The sequence below is a fragment of the Dromiciops gliroides genome, chromosome 6, assembly GCF_019393635.1.
Source record: "Dromiciops gliroides isolate mDroGli1 chromosome 6, mDroGli1.pri, whole genome shotgun sequence".
In the NCBI taxonomy this organism is placed as follows: domain Eukaryota; kingdom Metazoa; phylum Chordata; class Mammalia; order Microbiotheria; family Microbiotheriidae; genus Dromiciops; species Dromiciops gliroides.
The window spans coordinates 13,792,421-13,802,995 of NC_057866.1; the positions used below are offsets into that span (position 1 = coordinate 13,792,421).

Sequence of the window (10,575 nt, forward strand, 5' to 3'; positions counted from 1 at the left end):
GGTCTAGGCCTAGGCTTCTTAACCTGGGGCCCAGAGACCCCCAAAGGTACCCATGAATTTGGGTGGGTGAAGAAAAGGAACCCGATTGTGTTTATTTCCAGTCACCTCTAACTGAAATGGAGCATTTCCTGTGGGTATTTAAAAATCATGGACTATCATTTAAAAATATGGAGCCGTCAAGCTGACTATAAATCTATTGATGGTGCGTGGATACCAGCTGCCCATCAAGGTGTGCTTGGTTTTGTTACATGACTAGCCCACCATTCCCCTTCCTCCTGGTTCCAGCCAACCACACAGGAGCTTTGGGGCCCGTGGTTTTTTTTTTTGTTGTTGTTGTTGTTTGTTTGTTTTTTCGTTTTTGCGGGGCGATGGGGCTTAAGTGACTTGCCCAGGGTCACACAGCTAGTAATTGTCAAGTGTCTGAGGCCAGATTTGAACTCAGGTCCTCCTGAATCCAGGGCCGGTGCTTTATCCACTGTGCTACCTAGCCGCCTCCTGGGGCCCGTGTTTTGAGATGAAGAGGAGCCCCCTTATTGGCTGGAGGAATTCTTGATCAGAGGCTTCTAGGGGGAGGTGGCTTCTAGCTGCATGTGGTCTGATGTGACTCTGAGGAGAGCTGGGCAAGGCTGGGCCCTTCTCCATCCTGGGAGCATGGTTCTCTTGCCCACATGGTAGCTGGTATTGTGGGCTGCAGTTAGGTGAGCTTAAGCCTCGGTCCTGGATTGTCAAGGGGCCTGAAATCAGAGGGCCTAGATCCAGAAGGGACTGAGAGATCATTCCATCCGACCTTTAGTTAAATGACTCGTTAAAGATCACAAAGCTGGTCAGTGTCAGCAACAGGATCGGAACTCAGCTCTTCTGGACTCCAAGTCCAAACCTCAAGCCTGATGTATGTCAAGTGCTCTATAAATGTTAATTCACCCATTCAAATAATGATCCAGTGCATCATTAAAACCTACTTCTTTATTCACGTATCTCCCAGAGCCCCTGAGTGAGAAGGTTTATCCGCACCCTCTGGGGAGGGGTGAGCCACCTCTGGAATCATCTCTCGACAAAGGGCCTGGGAATTCCCAGGGGAGACATTGGAGTGTCCAAGCCTTACGCTGTGGGTGCCAGGCCGACCTGGTTGTTGGCTCGGTCAAAAACAGCAAAATAGAGGTGTAGGAAGACGTCTCTGAGGATCCAGACTTCCTCTCTGGCCGAGGGGAGGGCCATGGGCTCAAAGCCACTGAAGCACGTGTCCTGGGCATGCTGAAGGAGGTTCAGACTGGTCATGGGTAGTTTGCTCCCTTGCCTCCTCTACCTGCCATCCCTGGGGTTCCCCTCCCTTCACCTGGTTCCCAGAAGCCCAGCACATAAGGCTTGGCAGAGACCTCAGAAACCAAACCCTTCTTCAGACAGAAGAGAAAACTGAGGCACAGGGGAGATTGAGTGACTCTCTCAAGATCACATAGGTAGTTACCCAGTCCAACTGGCTTATTTTTCAGAGAAGGAAATATAGAATAGATATAGATATAGAATGATTTGAGTAAAGTCACTCAAAGAAGATTAGAACCCAGGCCCTCTGACTTCCAATCCAACACTCTTTCCACCCCACTGTGCTAACTACATGTTGTAGACAATCAACGTGAAGGAAATTCGATTTAAGTCTTGGCTTTGCTGTCTGTTGACTAGATGCCTTTGGGCAAGCCACTTCTCTGGTCTCAGCTTCTTGATCTTTAAAATAGGGGATTATACTAAGTTCTCTTCTATCATCATCACCACCACCACCACCACCATCATCATTTTCATGAAATCATGGGGGCTAGAGCTGGGGGGGGACTTTTGAATCATTCCACCCACCTCCTTCATTTTACAGGTGAAGAAACTGGGGCACAGGGGGGGAGAAGGGACTTGCCCAAGGTGACATGGATAAAAAATAGTGAGGTTTAGAATTTGAAACCAGGGCGCCTGCCCTTCAATCCAGGTTTTTTTCCATTACCCCGTGCTGCCCCTCCTATGAGCCTGATTCAGGCCTGGAATGACCTAATGGATGAGAGATGGCTCCTTTCTTTCCCCCTTAGTCATCTTTGATCCTATGCTCTCTTGTGTTAGTTATTGTTTCTTGTATGTAAGTCTTGCCTCTCCAATGGGCATGTAAGATCCTGGAGCAGAATCGTTGTCCGGCAGCCTGCTGCATAAGGTTTTCCACCATCTGGCTCCCACCCAGCTTTCCAGTCTAATTTCATCTCCTTCTTCACACATTTTCCATTCCAATCAAGCCTGCCTGCCTGTTTCTCATCCATGACCTTCCGCCTCTTTGCTTTATGAACTCCATTCTGACCTCCACCTTGTAGAATCCCTAACATAGAAAAGTGCGTGATGAGTGTTCATTGGCTGGCTGACCTTCTTGGTAGCCACACACGCTACCCAATCCCTCTCCTGAGTGTCCATCTCCCCTGCCCCTTAGCAGCATGATATCTCTTGTGAAGTGACTTTGTATGGACTCTTGTTTACGTGCAGATGTGCTGAATGCCTTGGATGCAATGTGGTATTGGAGAAAGAACCCGGAAGCCAGAGGACCTGTGTTCAAACCCCACTTCTGATGCTATCTGTGTGTGTGTGAGACCTTGGCCGTGCCACTTGATGACCTTCATGGGCCTCAGTTTCCTCAGCTGTAAACCCAGATGGTCTCAGAGGTCCCTTCACGTTCTCTGACCCTGAGCTCTTTGGGTGTTGACACTTCCATTTTTGTCAAAGCTATCCTGGCCCTTAGCATGGTGCCTGGCATGAAATAATAAATGTTTGTGGACTTGACTTGTTGAATTAATTGAATTGAACTACACCTTTTTGAATCTCCTCACAGTGCTCGTATAAAGTGGTCTCTATTTCCTGCTATATTCCTGGGTCCTCCCCATCTGTCAGCAGACCTGGGTCTAGGTAAGAGTTGGCTGGCTGAGTCCCAGCACCTAAATGTGGCCAGCCCCTTTGAGTAGAGTTATCTGGGAAATTCTGACTCTGGGTGGAATTGTCCACTCTGCTCCCCCGCTGTTCTTTCAGGAAGCATGTCTGCTCTGGAGAGGGGGTGGAGCTTTTGCAGGATTCATAGGACCATGCCCTGGGTGGGGCCCTCCCTTCTGGGACCTTGGTCTCATTGAATTGCTTGGAAGGTCCCTTGGAAGAGGCTGGAAGGAGCCTCCTGGTTGCTTGCCCTCACGTCAGGCCAACAAGCATAGATCGATGACATACGATGTGCCAGTCCCTGGGCTAAACAGCTCCCCCAGCCCCCTCCCCTCTGGTCATCTGGTTGTGAATCCTTCCATTCCAAGTCCTAATGAAACTCTCAGGTTGCTCCCTTACCTGGATATAGGCACCGGCAGGTATAGGGTACTCGATACCATTGATAACATAGATGATGTCAGGCAAGATGTCGATGGAGTCACAGCTGACCACATACTGCATGTAGCGAGGGTAGAAAGGAAGAAGGGGGCTGAGGCATTGGACACGGCTTCCCTGCCCTTCCAAGGAGAGCCACAGAGTGAGCCACAGAAGACAGCGGTCTTACCTCCCCGTTGGAGTCCTGGCTGGCCCCAATGTGGCTCTGGATGCTGGTGATGAAGCTGGGTGGGCCAGTCAGCAGAGAGGTCCCTGTGTCCACAATGCCCGGGCAGCCACCTTCACAGCCGATAATCTCCCCATTCATTGTGATGCTAGGAAATGGGGAGATGTAGGGCCCTAGCCGAGTCACTCTACCCTCATGCATAACCTCAAGGTGTCAGTGGAGGATGCAGGTGAAGGCTCGGCATCAGATTGGCTTTGGGGGGGATGGATGAATTTGCAGCCTCCAGATCAGCTCACCAGCCTTTCCCTGGGCTCCTTGGTTTTCACTGGTGCATTCACCATAACTAGCCCAACCCGGACCCTCCCTGCTGCTGCTTCCTGGCCATGTGCTCGCTCTCATACCACGCAGCTCTGAGGGCAGGCCCCTGCCTCGTTCCCTTTGCACCTCTTGCTCTGGGCACAGTAATCAACACCCCCATTCTTAGAAAGGGGATTATTGATGGATTGATTTGAACATGGCACCCAAGACGTGCCTGTTTTCTCTGGCCCATTCCCCACACTTTGCAGGTCCTCCTGCCAAAGTCCAGAAGGTTCCCTTCTCCATCAGCCTCAGCTCTTCCTAATTTGGGAATCCTCCATCACCTGTTCTACGACTTTGTTCTGAGCCGGAAGGAGTCTTCTCTCATTTCTCCTCTCCAGTGAATGTTTTTGTTTCTATGTCTCCATTATCGAATGCTGCTGTTCTGCTTTCTTCTCCTTCTCAGGACTTGGGGTTTCAATATTACTGCAATATCCCCCACCCCTCCCCTCTCCCCTAAAATGGTCATTGCCCCTCCTAGACTGTTGGTCCTTCCATTCTCCTACTCAGTATAGTCTTGAATCCCGCCCCACCCCCCCTCCCGCCCAAGTCCTTGCATCAAGATCTGGCTTCCAAGACCCAGAAGAAAGACTAGAATATCAGCCTAGGAGGCAGATTGGACTAGAAGCAGATGGTATTACCTGTCCAGAGAGATTTGCCAATACCTGGGATCAGAGACAGGTACCCAGTTGAGGTTTCCTTGGTAATAAGAAGGGTCCACACCCCCGAACATCACCATGCTGCCCTTCTGCTCATCCCTGACGGGGAAAGGGGAGGAAAGGCAGGAGTCACTGGGAGCTCAGGGGATTCTTGGTAAAGACTCTGCTAGAACTGGAGCCCACCTTGGGATGCGGAACTTAGAATGACAAAACTGGAAGGCCCTTAGAACACAGAACATTGGTCCTTTCACAGCATGACTAATGTTTAATGAGATATGTTTAATGTGCTTGTACATCTATAACCTTCTCCTGATTGTTTTCTGTCTTGGGGAGGGGGGAGGGAAGGAGAAAAATTTGGAACTAAAAATCTTATGAAAACAAATGTTGAAAACTGTCTTTACATGTAACTGGAAAATAATAAAATACTTTTATGACAAAAAAAAGAACACAGAACATTGGATGTCAAAACTAAGGCTTCAGAAGTTATCCGACCCAACCCTCTCATTTCACAGTTTCACCTTAGGGAACGGGGGCAGCTGGTGGTGCAGTAGGTAAAGCACTGACCTCGGATTCAGGAAGACCTGAGTTCAGATCTGGCCTCAGACACTTGACACATACTAGCTGTGTGACCCTGGGCAAGTCACTTAACCCTCATTGTCCTGCCCCCCCCCCCAAAAAAAAACAGAATGCAAGCTAAACCAATCAATTTTTCTTCTGAGCCCCTAGAACTTTGGGCCCTTAAGGGCTTCCTGGAGGCCTTCAAAATGGCTCCTCTCTTCAGAGTGAGCCCTTTAGATAACTGCAGACACTGGGCTATGGGTGAATGATTGTGTGTTGGGAGTGGGAGGGGAACCTGAGAGAGAGAAAAGTTGAAGAGTCAAGTCTCCCCACTAGACTGGGAGTTCTTTGAAGGCATCTCCTTGCCTCCTTTATTTTAAGGGCTCTCCTGGTACCTAGTACTCTGCATATAGTTGGCACTCAATACATGTGGAATTTGTCAGTGCACTCATAGCTGGGAGGCACCCTGGATCTGGGCACAGGATAGCTTTGCCTCCTTCTGTCTTGCCTCTTGCCGTTGCCTCTGGGCACTCTCTGACTTGGGAGGCAGCTGTGAGGCAGAGGCAGGAGCCTACCCTGGGAGCTCATGAATCTTCTGAAAGAGACTTTCAGTCGTAGGGCATCTGAACTTCTCTGGACCTCAAGGATCTTGTCTGTAAAATGGCAGGGGGGCAGCTAAGTGGCGATGGGGCAGCTAGGTGGTGCAGTGGATAGAGCACCGGCCCTGGATTCAGGAGGACCTGAGTTCAAATCTGGCCTCAGACCCTTGACACTTACTAGCTGTGTGACCCTGGGCAAGTCACTTGACCCCAATTGCCTCACCAAAAAAAAAAAAAAGAAAGAAAGAAAGAAAGAAAAATGGCAGGGCTAGACTAGATGATCTCCTAGCTCGAAACCTATGATTTATGATCCAGGCAAAAAACAACAATGTGAGATTTAGAGCCACAGAATTTGTATTTGAATATCCAGCTCTGTTGTTGTGTGGCCTGGTAGAATTCCTTTCCCTTCTCTATGACACGGCCCCCTATAAAATGGGGCCCGGGGTGGGAGTGGACAAAATGATCTCTCGGTCTGACATTTATAAGGTCATAGGATTATAAATTCTGACTTGGAAGGGGTCTTAGAGGTCATTTAGTCTAATCCCCTCCTTATACAAATAAGAAAACTGAGGGTAAGGCTCCTCACTGCTGGGAATCTCTTAAAGTGGATTGAAGTTCTTTTGTGATGCTTCCAAATGTTGGCTAGTGTCAGGTAATAGCATATGCGAAGGCACGATGCATCAGATATCTATGACTTTGTGGGTACGGGAGTTTCCTTAACTAACACAGGCCATGAGGGAGGTCCCTGTGTCTCAGAGAGGTTAAGTGACTCGTGGCATAGTTGGGTTGTAAAGTGTCAGAGCTGGGATCAAGCCAGTTCTTCCTGCATCCGAGCCCAGCAATCTCTCCACCCAGACTCTCCATTCAATTCATGATGGCAGACAGTTCACCGATCTGCCAGCGGAGGGCGTTTCCTACCCTTACTTACGAGCTCAGGTAGACAGCAAAGACATCTTGGGAAAGCAGACCTTGGTCCCACATGTTGTCGAAAACTGGGGTAGCGTCGGAGACAACAATGGAGGGGTAAGCCAGCCCCAGGATCCCATTGAAAGGCGTATAGGACAGGGCACTCCCAGGCTCAGAGACGCTCAGACCAAAGGCTTGGTTAGAATCTAGAATATCTCCAATCTCAGTACAAGAGAGAATGAAAAGTGTTTAAAGAATAGATGTACGCAGAAATGGTAGACAAGCAGCTTTGATGCACAGAGGGAATGTGGAAACTGGTTTGCGATCGGAGCAATAACTGATAGCTTCAAAACATTTTTTAAGCCCAAAGGAATAAATTGCTGAAGGCAGAATTTCAAAAATCAAAGAAGGACTCAGAGAAAGATGTTCAGGACCATGGGCAGAACCATAACTAGGGTGCGGTGATCCGGGCTTTTTCTGGGGTAACAACATTTGGAGGTACAAAAATTCAGCAATAACAACTAGCATTTATCTAGCACTTCAAGGCTCCTCACAATAATTCTGTGAGGTAGGTGTGATGATGATCCTCTTTTTGCAGATTGGGAAACTGAGGGAGATTAAGCAAATTGCCCAGCACCTAGAAAGTGTCAGAGGCAGGATTTGAACTCTACCCCAGTCCTCTTACCTGTTATGTACCTCAGCTACCTCACAATGTATACCATAGGAGCTCTCTGCCTCACTCTGCTCCTCCCAGCAAGCAGCCCACCCAGAAGTTTTCTTGGGTGTCCTAGAGTCTCTGCCTTTTCACCCCTAAGTAGCTAATGTGAGGGCATATTTAGTGGGGCTGCTCTGGAATACTAATTTTGACTTCTAGCTCTGGGTCAAAACAGCTAGTTCTACCTTTAGGAATGAAGCCTTCCCCGTGTGCCCCTGAGGTGATGGAGTCGATAGAACACTGGGCCTGGAGTCAGGAAGAACTGAGTTCAAATCCCAGCTCACACACTCACCAGCTAGGCAAGGCACTTAACCTTAGTCTGCCTCAGTTTTGTCAACTGAAAAATGAACATCATAGGGCAGCTAGATGGCACAGTGGATAGAGCACCGGCCCTGGAGTCAGGACTACCTGAGTTCAAATCCGGCCTCAGACACTTAACACTTACTAGCTGTGTGACCCTGGGCAAGTCACTTAACCCCAATTGCCTCACTAAAAAAAAAAAAAAAAAAAGTTAAAAAAAAAAAATGAACATCATAATAGCATCCGCCTCCCAGGGCTGCTGGGAGAACCAAATGAGATCATATTTGTAAAGCACTTAGCACAGTGCCCGGTACATCATAGGTGCTTCCTTTTTTCCCTCCTTCTTACTCCCGAGGCCAGCCCTGCCTTTTAGCTGTGGCCTGTGTGGGATGCTGGGGTTACCTGGACAGTATCATAGGCGAGAAACCCAGTCATGCTGCCAGAGCCATACTGGATGGCCATGGTCCGGCCAGTGGGCTGGAAGCTGAAGGACTTCAGAGGGTCAAACAGGTTGTGGTTGGCTGCAAACACCAAAAGGCTGATGGTCAGCCGCCTTGTGGCCAGGCTTCATGGAGTGTCCACCCATCCTGCGCGAAGCAGTGGGGAGGAACAAAGGAAATAAATGAGACGGCTCTTTGGAGGCGGGGGCAGGGGCAGAAAGGACCAGGGAAGAAGGAAGAACTTGGTGTCTCAATGAGGAAATGAACATCTGTTCTAAGGCGGAAACTGTGGAACCATGGAAGTCCTTGGTGCCCTCACCAGCCCTCAAACGTATGGGAGTGCCCGGCCACCCAGGGGACCACAATCATGACAAGAGCCCTTGGGCCCTGAAGGAAGCAGGCAACTTACAGCAGGCGGGGCTGGAGCAGTAGATGGAAGGGACCCACAGGTTGGAGGATCCGGTATCAAAGAGGACAGTGAACTCTTGTGGGGGGTTCCCGATCCTGATGGTCCCAAAGTACGCAACCTGCCAGACCGGGAGAGATGGCCAGTGACTGCAAATGCTCACCAACCTCTTCTTTACGGCATCGGGTAAACTGCATTGTCCTCATTCAAACATGTCTTGTGCTATCCCACCGCCTTTGCTCACACCATTCCCTCCTCCCCAAATGCCCTCCCAATTACTCTGCCCATCCCAATTCTACCCACCCTTCGAGGCCCAGCTCAGGTCTCTGCACCTCCATGAGTCTTCCTTGTCCTCTCCAACGCACAGAGAGCTCTCTCCTGCTTGATGCCACTTGCCAATTAACCACGTACTGCCCCCAGTATCTCAAACTTAGACAATTTTGGGGAGGGGGGACGGGGCAATGAAGGTTAAGTGACTTGCCCAGGATAACACAGCTAGTAAGTGTCAAGTGACTGAGGCCGTATTTGAACTCAGGTTCTCCTGAATCCAGGGCCGGTGCTTTTATCCACTGCACCACTGAGCTGTCCCCTCAGGCACTGTCTTTTGCTTTTTTTGTATTCCTTGTGCTTAGCACAGGGCCTGTCAGTCATTTGTTCAATAAACATTATTTAAGTGCTTAATAAATGCTTATTGACTTGACTAACCCGAATCTATTTTAACCACTTCCTATAAAAAGAAAATAAATGAGTAGGGGAAACATAGCCTTAGGCTCAGGGCCTTCTTTATACACTGGGAGCAAGGCCAGGATTGCGCACTCTTTCCGACCATGACCATCCTGAGTCTGACAGCAGCCTTGCGTGCCCTCAGCACCCAGCTGACACCACAGCCAGGGCGAGGCTCTGGATCAACCTGGCCTTTCTAACACACTCACGTCCATGTAGTTGGTCAGGGGTTCCCCAGATTCCTCAGTGACCACAGAGCTAGAGAAGTACTTGGTTGCGTGATTCCGGGGGTGTCTCTTCAGGAAATCCTTCAGCAGACCCTGTTCTCGGAGGTTGTGTCTTAGTGACTTCCCTTTCTTCAGGGGGATCCTTTTGGAAAAGACGACAGTCAAGAAGGGCAGAGAAATAGGTAGGGGGCTGCTCAGATCATCTGATACAGGACACTCATGACCTTACAATTGATATTCCTCTCTGGGCTTTCCAAAGCCCTGTCTCCATTCATTGTCTCCCAGTATCCTCCCGGCAATAGTTAAAAGAAACAAAAATAATAGTGAACAACATAGAGAGCTCCTTCTAGACCTGTGAACTTCACAATCATCCTCTGACATGGGTCCTATGGTTTTTTGTTTGTTTGTGGGGCAATGAGGGCTAAGTGACTTGCCCAGGGTCACACAGCTAGTAAATGTCAAGTGTCAGGTCCTCCTGAATCCAGGGCCGGCATTTTATCCACTGCCCCACCTAGCTGCCCCCTGGTCCTATGGGTTTTTATACGCACTTTATAGATGAGGAAACTAAAGCCCTCAGTGGTCATTGGGAGAGGCTGTGTAGGGAGCCTATGATTTTACAGATGAGGAAAGCAGCTTCCAATTTTAACTGACCATCCTTGCTCACTAAGCTCAAGATTTCTGTGCTACGGAAGGAGAGCGAATGCATCAGAACCTTCTCAATTTTGGCACCTCTGGGTAAGCAGCCAGCTGTCCCAGTCTAGTTACGGCTCTGGTTAGGAGAGTTTAGAAGGACAGAGCTCAACTGATGAGGCCTTCGGAGACGATCACCAGCCCCAGGAAGAAGAGCCACCTCATGCTTTTTGCCCGTGCTACAACCCCTTGGGAGGGATAAGAAAGATGAAGCAAGGAAGGAATTCCGGCAGCCGGCTCAAAACTGCTTCCTATATATACTTCCCATCATTGCACTTGGACCCCTGGGAGGCCCGTGAGGGAGACTCGATAAGAAATGCAAACCTTCCCTGGGGGACACTCCTCTCCCTGTTATCCTCAGCAAAAGCGATTAGGGATTTCTCCAAATACAGAGTGCTGGGTTTGTTTTTTTTTAACTAGAGTTTTGTTCTTTGTGTTTTTCCTGGAAAGCCCC

The 10,575-nt window shown here is 49.3% G+C and overlaps 1 protein-coding gene across 1 annotated transcript; it reads right to left on the bottom strand.

Annotated features, from left to right (window-relative positions):
* Positions 1-1,098: 1,098 nt before the first annotated feature.
* PGA3 (pepsinogen A3) lies at positions 1,099-10,286 on the bottom strand. Its single transcript, XM_043970945.1, has 10 exons — positions 10,235-10,286; positions 9,784-9,790; positions 9,414-9,573; positions 8,485-8,602; positions 8,038-8,156; positions 6,643-6,842; positions 4,540-4,656; positions 3,545-3,689; positions 3,340-3,435; positions 1,099-1,251 (listed from the first exon to the last, which is right to left on the bottom strand). Exons 1-10 carry the CDS (start codon positions 10,284-10,286, stop codon positions 1,099-1,101), a joined length of 1,167 nt encoding a protein of 388 aa, XP_043826880.1.
* Between the last annotated feature and the right edge of the window lie 289 nt (positions 10,287-10,575).

What these genes read in the sequence shown, in the direction of transcription:
- PGA3 (XM_043970945.1), bottom strand. Translation starts at nt 10,286, where the DNA reads ATGAGGTGGCTCTTCTTCCTGGGGCTGGTGATCGTCTCCGAAGGCCTC. An exon ending in TCGCCTATGATACTGTCCAG is followed by an intron (nt 6,843 to 8,037) that starts GTAACCCCAGCA and finishes TCTTGTACTGAG; the next exon opens with ATTGGAGATATTCTAGATTC. An exon ending in TTTGCTGTCTACCTGAGCTC is followed by an intron (nt 4,657 to 6,642) that starts GTAAGTAAGGGT and finishes TTTCCCCGTCAG; the next exon opens with GGATGAGCAGAAGGGCAGCA.